The following is a 9,047-nucleotide window of genomic DNA, read 5'->3' as shown; positions in this document are numbered from 1 at the left end:
CACTACTATGTGGGGAAGAGAGACAAGAGGAGGGGGCTGCTTGGGTAATGCTGGGAGGCTCTAATAAAATGTAATCCTATTATATGGTTCCCACTAGAGGGCAACAATAATAAAGGTTTCCCTAATAACATGAGCAGACCAAACCCAAATGGAAAACAGCTCCTCCGGTCAAGTCCCACACTTGTACATATATCCTCTCATTAACCCAATTGCTGTTGGGCCACATTACAACGACAGGCCTTCGAGATTTAGCCATGATGGGGAGGCAAGAGTTAAGTCAAACAAATGTGTTTCATCAAACTGCAGTTTGGGCTGCTCTGCATAAAGGAATTGAAGGGGGAGGACGGGGAGGAGTGAGAGAATGTGTGCGGGTGGGAAGTTGGAAGCAGAGCCCCGAGGAAACCAATCAGAACTTCTCCACCCTCCCTTCCTGTGTCAAAGCCATTGGGGTCTCAGGTGTGTGTTACATGAGCTAATACCTCCCAAACTTGATTGTTTGTGTTAGAGTAATCAGAGTTTTCTAAATTACCATTTTGGAAATGATAGTCCTATCATTGGTAAACAAAATCACAATATAGTTGTAGTGGAACAACACAAACTAGAAATCACATGATAAGAGTTGATAGCCTAGCAACCCCCCCCCCCCCCCCCCCCAAATAATTATGGAGTTTAATTCTTCCTCATGGGCCAAATAAAATTAAAGCTTTCCAAGTGGTAAAGTTACCAAAAAAAGCTGGGCTGTCATCAGATTAGCCGCTTTACAAACAAACTCTTTTGCACAGAAACATTTTTTGCTTGACTTTCTTTGACTAATATTAGGAAGAAATGACAATCTCCCTGCTAGAAAGGGACATAAACACAAACTCTCATATTTGTGTGATATGATAATGTAATGAACGAGTTATTCCACTTCCTAGCCATCTCACATAAATGCAGCATAATATTTATCATAAGTGACAAGGTGAGTGAGAATATCAATCATATCCTCTAGACAGCTTGAGTTATTAAGTGAGCCAATGTAACAGTATTACAAAACCCAGAATAACAAAGTTATTTCTCTCTCTCTCGCTCCATTTCAGCATGTGTGTATGTACATGTACGTGGAGTTTAGTGTGTGTGCGCGTAGGTGTGTGTCTGTGTTTATGTTTCTGACAGCATCAGACAGAGAGAGTGTCGCATGCCTTCCTGTTCCTGTACCACCCTCCAACCCCAGAGCCGCAGACTCAAGGCAGTTTCCAGAATCAAACAATTTCACGCAGCTACTGGAGGAGGAAATGAACTGAGCCCAGAGCAATAATAAAATTATACAAATGTTATTACAGACTCGCCTGCTACTGTCCTACTTTAATTCAAATTTGGGCACTCCAGGCAGTGCTGGTGGCAGAGACCTTCCTGAATAAATCAACATTAGCTTACGTCTAAATTATTAAGGAAGTGGGAGACTTTCTTGTTTATAGTATGAATTATTAAACAAGTGTTTAACGCTGTTTTTCTTCACGAATCCCCAAATATTAATTGCTAATGATCTTTAAGGTGTATGTTTTATCTTTTGCCCTTTCTATTCTACGCTGGGAATGGGGAATCTGAGGTCGCAAGAAATTGGTCTGTTTTCAATTAGATAAGGACGGGGTGCACTTTGAAATATAATTTTCTGGCATCTATGTGATGTGCAAATGAATCTTTGGGTATAACAATATTCCCATCATATAGCCATTGTTGGTATTTGAATGTGAATGCAAATTAATGACTCATGGAAGCAGACGCGATGAGGGCTAGCCATGCGTTATCAGTTTTCTGTTCAACATCTTGCTGACAAGCCATTCAAGATGTTCACAAACAACAGCTGAAAAAAATGTTGGTGTATTATTTGCTATCACTTTTTATTAGCTTTTCCTAATTGAGGGGTCTGAGGCAAACTTTTGAAAGTTTGTCAACATAGAGTGGATATATTTGTTTGATATACTTTCGTGAGGCGTTGTAGTGCAATGATAAACACTGTTGTGTCACAATAAGAAGTTTCTGGGTTCAAACCCTCCAGCTGGCTGGCATCCTTTGTGTAGAGTCTGTATGGTGTCTCTGGGTACTCTGGCATAAAAACATGTATAGCTCGGGCATTTGATGAGAATGGCTTCCTGTCTGTTTGTGCTAGTGGTTTGCTCAGGATGTTGTTTGGTAATTTCCAACAGTCCCGCATTTATCTAAGAGTCAATGTCTGTGTATGGAAACAAAAGTCACATATACTTTCAGGTCACAAATATTCATCAGGAAAATGTCACCTGTCTTCTTCAATGTAAGTTGAAGATGAGTGGGGTCAATAAATCCAAACCAACCAACGATCAATTTCTCATCGTCTGTCTTGAGAGGAAACAGTCAGTGCATAAAACATCAGATTTACGTACTCATTTGTTTGTGCTATATAAATGAAAGGGTGCTGGACTCAAAATACTGAAGCCTTAAGGGACATAGCCCCATGCAAGCAGGTAAAGGATGGTGCTGTAAATGCTCAACTCCAGTACACAACAGTATCTGAAGAGTCACAGTTGGAGTTAATTTCGTAGAACATTCTATGCAGTTCAGTTATAGTAATAGTAGGACAACACAGCAGAAACAAGAAGGTACTAATATAGAAAAGCAAGTTATTACCACTTAATTACCAAATTAATATCGACTACTATCCAAGTAATGATGAATGATGCTATGCTGAAATCTATGTAATCAGGTAATAAAAAGCCAGAAACCACAGGTAACAATGTAGAAACAAATCAATTAGTGACAGTATAGTAATATATTAGTAACAATATAATAACCTGCTAGCAACATAAGGCAATATTATTGATGCTTTAAACATTAGTGTATTATTACCACATTATAATGCTGGTATATCCAATGCATTCTTTTTTTTTGACGATAACGATGAAAACATTATATTTAATCTTGCGGCTTTTTCCTTGGAAACATTTGTTGTAGTTTCTGTGTAATAAATAGGAGGCAAGGCTTCAAAATCAAACCTTTCCCCCTTCTGTCTAATTCCACATTAATAACCAGTTAAAGCAAAGTTCAAAAAGTTTGAGCTGGAATAGTATGGATATTTCTGTGCCTGATTTCTAGTTGTAAACACATAAACGACCACATATCTGCAGGTACTCATCAAATTTCTTAAAGTTTGCTTTAATGGGACACAAACATGGAATTAGTTGAAAATGGTCACTTGGGGTTTGCAGCCCTACTCTTGGCTATTACACAGAAACTGCTGCATGTGTTCTCAGGTAATAACCACAACATGAAGCATCATTTTTGCATTGCTAATTTTAAAAAAAGAAGAATGCAGAGGACATAAGGTAGTATTGAAAAGTCAGCATATACAAATTCTAATGCATACATATTACCATTTTATTATTATCAGGTTATTGTTTTGTTACCAGGATATTATTATACTATTACTAATTACATTCTAGTTATAACCAGTTGTACAAATTTGAGTATTTTCATATTACTCAGCTATAATGGGTGGTGAGAAAAAGAGTTACCTAGGCATTACCTTGGAAATTAAGTGGTAATAACTTGCTATTTCTACGTTATTACCTTTTTGTTTCCGCCTCATTACTTCTCTATATTTATTACTGATGGTAACACAAAAAGTGTTGCCATTCATTCTTAAATGCACACAATAAATAAATACTATAACTAAATCAATTTTTAAACTTGTAATACAACCCTTAAGAGAAAAAAAACATTATTAACTTACTGGGACTCTTGTTGTACTAATACGGGGGCTGCACGAGACCTAATACTGCTGTTTACTTTGCATTTGATGATCTAGATCGATTTAAATATAGAGTTGTGAAAAAGACGAACTGTCTGCCGACTATGGCAGCGTAACCTGTCCATTAAAAGCTCGTGGCTGCCCTCCCCTGGAGAAATGCAAAAGGGAACCCTTCTCACACCACGGCCAGTAGATGATGCTGTTGTCCCATATAAAGGTTGTGCTGAACCAGTGACTTTGGTATGATCCTATCAATATGGGAGTAATAACACTTTTGAGTCAGTATCTGACTCATACTTGTATTTTCACTTTGCAAATGCAATCTAGTTGCACCATGTAGACAAATTCAGTGGATGCAACAGAATCAGTGGGGCTGATCATTTCCTCCATGTTGTAGAAAAAGATGAGATAGCACCGATTTTTTTTGTGTGTGTGTGTGTGTGTGTTTTTTTTTTTTCAGTTAAGAAAAAAAAATCCTATAATAGATCACCTCTATTTCCTATCAGAAGCGTTATCATTTCCTGTGCTTTGTTGATGAAATGAGATTACTTGGAGATATTCTCAGCGACTTAACTCACAAGGAACACACATCCTAGACAGTTATTGGGCCACAGGGAGATATTATCCATGTGTAGATGAGCCAGTACATCAGTGATCTGGACTTATCTTTTCCCCGGAGTCTACCACCTACCATAAGAAAGCAATGAGCCAAGAGGAATGGATAACAAAAAAACAACAACATATAGGTATCATTACTAGTTTTCTTATGGAGGCTGAAATATTAAGAAAGATGAATTATTAATGATAACTGAGTAGTAGAAGGTTTATTATTGCAACTTCACAGTTTTACATGTTCCAGATTGCGAGCACAATAACTGAATAATACTTGAACATAAACATAGATTAGCCAATTATCCTATAAAAAAGAGAAGATATGATATACAGCCAAGCAAACACTTACAAGAATATAGATCTATAAAACAAAAAAACAAGAAAAATATTTTATAAATATGACATTTTTACGAAATGGAAAATGATAAAAATAAACAGCAAAAAGTGGAGTTTGATTTTTATTTAACAAAAAACAAACAAAAGACATTGTGTTTCAAACAAAATGAGCTGTGTTTATTTTTCTCCAACTTAATGCTCTGACTCTGATAATAATGCTTGTCAGAGCTGTCTTACTTTGCTTGGGATCTGTAATGTGATTAATGATTACAAGGAAAGCCTCTACTTTTAATTACATATAAAGCATGAGGACCAAATGTGACACTAATCCAAAAATAACAAGGCTGCATTTTCTTCTTCTCGCCTCCAATTCACTGCGATGACCTCACATAATTGGTTGACCCTACCAACATTTCCTTAACTTCATGTACTGTGGGCTGTACAATATATGCCACATGCCAACACTGTTCCTAAATCATTTATACAGGGTGCAGATGTTGAGCCATAGCATCACGCAAGCTTTATGACAATAAAAGCAGTGCAGTTCGGGTGTGTCACAGACAGAATTTTTTTTTCTGTTTTAAAGACACAGTCTTTAGATGGGGAGGGGGTTGTGTGTGTGTGTGTGTGTGTGTGTGGTGTTTGGTGGTGGTGGTGGTGGTGGTGGTGGGGGGGGCAGTCTTAAGTTGGATAACCCCAAAGTTTGATTGTGATTGTGCTCTACAAATTAGTCTCCATTTCCAGTGCACGTGATAGTCATACTTCTCCTGTTAACATAACATCAGCTTTCTCCACGTTGATGTTATGGATGGAGCTGGGCTTGACGGCAATGTCCCCTGCCTCCACTTCCCTGTATTTCCCCGTTGGGTCCTTCTTGAAGACTTGTTTCATCCTCTTCTTTATCTCAGGGTCGGGGCAGTACAGGTACTCATACAAACCAGCAGCCAAGATACCTCCAATAATAGGTCCCACCCAGTAGACCTAACACAAGCAGCAAGACATACACCTTAATTAGTCAATTGGTTAATCGGTGCCTTGTTAGAGGTAGGTACGTTTTGTGTCTGCAGGCTGAAGTGACTTCTGAATATGACGGCAGACACAGTGAGAACGAGTTACACTTGGTGTCATTCACATCATGGAACACCCAATTTTTATGTCGCTAGGCAAATTATTTTAATTAGCAAATAATTACACATTAATAAACTGTGACTTGACGCCTTGAAGGCTATGATGAGTTAAATAAATGGTCTGGCAAGGGTTCACTCAACTCATTCAATTAGGATTAGCACTTCATTGATCTCAGTTCAGCATTTCTAAAACTCACAACTAACTAGTCACCCTCAGTTGAAGCATTTTTTTTTTCATTGAACCAACTTAAAGAGACACTTCGCACCTAAAAAGGATGTTTATACTGTATATTTAACATTTATAACATTCCACACAGAAAGACTGACTTTTCTCTGCTATAACAGGGAAGAAATGCTGAATTAAATTTCGCCTGCACAAACTCCTTAAAGTAAGAATAACATCATACAGAAGGATCTCTCACCCAATGGTTCTCGAAGTTAAGTGTGACCATTGCAGGACCAAAAGAACGGGCAGGGTTCATGCTGGCTCCTGTGTATGGGATCTGCAATATGGATAATAATACTGATTTTAGTCTAAAAGGACTGTACATCATAAATTTGCATATTATCAATATGTGTGTGTGTGTGTGTGTGTGTGTGTGTGTGTGTGTGTGTGTGTGTATGTATGTAAACAGCCCAAATGAGAAATCAGTTGTGTGTTGTGAGAGATGATATCTGTTTCCCTGTGCATTCATTTTCTCTGCAGGTTTCAGGAAGCCCCCAGAGATTGGTTGCCATGCGATGGCGTGTGGGTGTGAACACTGACAAGTGTGAGTATCACACATTCACGAATAGATGCTTGATCCACCTGCTCTTTTTCCACTGAAAAAGCTTGCACTTGGAAAAGAACTTGCACTGAAATTCTTTAATTTGGGAATGTAATGTGAGCTTCAGGTTAATCTTTAAATCTGTTTCACTGCTAGTTGTAGGAGTACTAGATGAGTCAGCTGATATGTAGATGTGGTTGCAGAAAATTTCTAAGGCTCTGATGTAGTTAAATTTTTTTATATAAGTGATCTGAATATACCATTCCTGTGAATGTGACATTGTTTCTATCTATATGTATTTATTTAACTTGCTGAAAGCTACTTACTGCAAATAAGTGCCCTATCACTACAGCAATACCAATAGCCAGGCTTGCAGAACCACCTAAGTCTGTGCGTTTGGGATCACAGGTGGCGAAGACGGTAAAAACCAGTTCAAATGTGATCAGGAGCTCCACAAGAAAGCCGTGTCCCACGGATATGGTGGGATTCACCTAGGATTCAGAATCAGAATACCTTATTAGGAAACAATGCGGTTGGGAAACAAATGATGAAAAGAAACAATAGGAACAATAGTAAAAACCTATTTTACATTTATCATAACCATAATAACAACCAAGTTCTTACTGTGGTCACACCAAAGGACCCTCTGGCAGCAGTAGGTGTGACTAAGTAGAGAATCCCAGCTCCTGTAATAGCTCCCAGGCACTGAGCTGCCACATAGAACACAGCCTTTGCCAGGCTCAGTTTTCTAGTTACAACCATAGCTGCAGTGACTGCAGGGTTAATGTGTCCACCACTGATGTGGCCAAAGCATTGCACCATAGTGGCAATAGTAAGGCCAAAGCACAGGGAGATAAGGACTAGGTCAGCTGGCGGAGGCTTCTCCTCCCCTGCAGCCCAGTTGATGGTGGAGCCCAGGCCAAGAAGGACAAAGATGAGTGTGGCTAGGTATTCTCCAGACACAGCCCTCCAGAAGTCCTTGGTCCAGATCCCTTTAAATGCCACCATTATGTTCTGACAGTTACACCAGGACAGCAACCTCCTGGCAAAAAGAATAATGAGAAAAATGATTAGCCTACTTGTGGATTCCTAGTGTGTGCATGTGGCTGGAATTGTACTGAACCCTATCAGAGCAGCTGCCTTTGGGCAAAACATTTATAACTCCACTAGGGATTTAAGCAAGTGACTTTTCCATGACAAAATGCAATTGAGAGCATTCTTTAAACATTGTACATAAGGGCAAATTATCATTCTTAGAGTCAAAGCATACAACTTTTAATTGCTGCTACTCAGTGGACTTTAACCAGGATGAGGAAAGACTGTACATTGTTTGAGTATTAATGCTAAAAGGAATCTGTTTTGTACGAATTCAAATATCTGCAAAACAAAAATGTACGTTCAAAAAACAATATAAGACCTGCAAACCTGCAGGACAACAAACAATAACTTTGAAAAAAAAAATACAAACAAAAATCTAAAACTTACCGAAAGCAATAATGTATTCTCTCTCTCCTTGTCCCCATAACGTGAAATATATTTCATTCATGCGTCCTGATGATCTTTTCAACCAGCAGAGACACTTGACTCTTCATTTTATCTACTGTACAAGTTGTAATTGCTGTGACCTGCAGTACTTACAGAGGAGCAGCAGGTCGTGCGTGCGCAGGGTTGTTGGAGAAAGCAGGTCTGTCAGATGAGCATGATCCACTCATTGTGCCCTGGGATTGCATCCAGCAGCTTTATTAGGTTACTACCCGAGCATCCCCTCACAGGAATTAAACATCCTGCTCAGGAGGAGGAGTCAAGAGATTTGCCTGCTGAGCAAACAATATCTTTGATGCACACAGTGCAACTGCACATTTACTCATTCAGTGTCAAATCGCATTCATATTGGAGCTTTGAAAACTTGCAGGAGTAAGAAGAATATTTACAAATGATTATTTTTTAAGGTGCAAAGTCACCAGTTCAGAAAAGTTGTCAAATAAAAAATAATAAAATAAATCACTCACTCAACTTCATCTGTTAATGACCCAAAAGTGTTAGAAACAAAAAAAATCCTTTATATCTTTAAGTTTTTACTCCTTCTCTGCTGAATCTCCACTTATGTGCACACACACTAGGCGGAGTTTGCTCATGGGAACAGAAAAGGTTCCCGTCAAAAGTCACAACAACATCTACATTCTTGCACTTTACAGATGAAGTCAATAGGATAGGGAGTCTGTGCACGTGTGTGTTTATGTGTGTGTGTAATTGGAGTGACATATTTGTCACAAATGCAAAGAAACAAATATTATTTGACACTTCTGAGGTCTTTAACGTTCATTTGACAGCTGGGTCAAACTGACCCAAACAGTATCTATGCCATATAAACATGCAGGAGGGTTTGCAGGTTTTCATCTTTTACGGTGATTACACTTATTAATCCAAGCAAAGAAGTTTTAC

General features: G+C 38.6%; 1 protein-coding gene across 2 annotated transcripts; it reads right to left on the bottom strand.

Moving 5' to 3' along the window:
• Positions 1 to 4,820: 4,820 nt before the first annotated feature.
• On the bottom strand, positions 4,821 to 8,672 carry LOC147308380 (aquaporin-4-like). Of its 2 annotated transcripts, none has more exons than XM_086272073.1 (5): positions 8,244 to 8,672; positions 7,230 to 7,647; positions 6,932 to 7,096; positions 6,261 to 6,341; positions 4,821 to 5,692 (listed from the first exon to the last, which is right to left on the bottom strand). In XM_086272073.1, the coding sequence occupies exons 1-5, from the start codon at positions 8,333 to 8,335 to the stop codon at positions 5,468 to 5,470; spliced, it is 981 nt and encodes a 326-aa protein (XP_086128199.1). In that variant the 5' UTR covers positions 8,336 to 8,672; the 3' UTR covers positions 4,821 to 5,467. The 2 variants fall into 2 exon arrangements, with proteins under 2 accessions (XP_086128199.1, XP_086128200.1); XM_086272074.1 differs by having other exon boundaries at positions 8,091 to 8,336.
• Positions 8,673 to 9,047: the final 375 nt, after the last annotated feature.

This window comes from Aulonocara sp. 'chitande type north' Nkhata Bay, linkage group LG18 (genome assembly GCF_057382095.1).
Source record: "Aulonocara sp. 'chitande type north' Nkhata Bay isolate Kocher_YH1m ecotype deep benthic linkage group LG18, A_spYH_male_GT1.1, whole genome shotgun sequence".
Lineage (NCBI taxonomy): Eukaryota > Metazoa > Chordata > Actinopteri > Cichliformes > Cichlidae > Aulonocara > Aulonocara sp. 'chitande type north' Nkhata Bay.
This window is presented reverse-complemented; position numbering and strand designations above follow the sequence as displayed.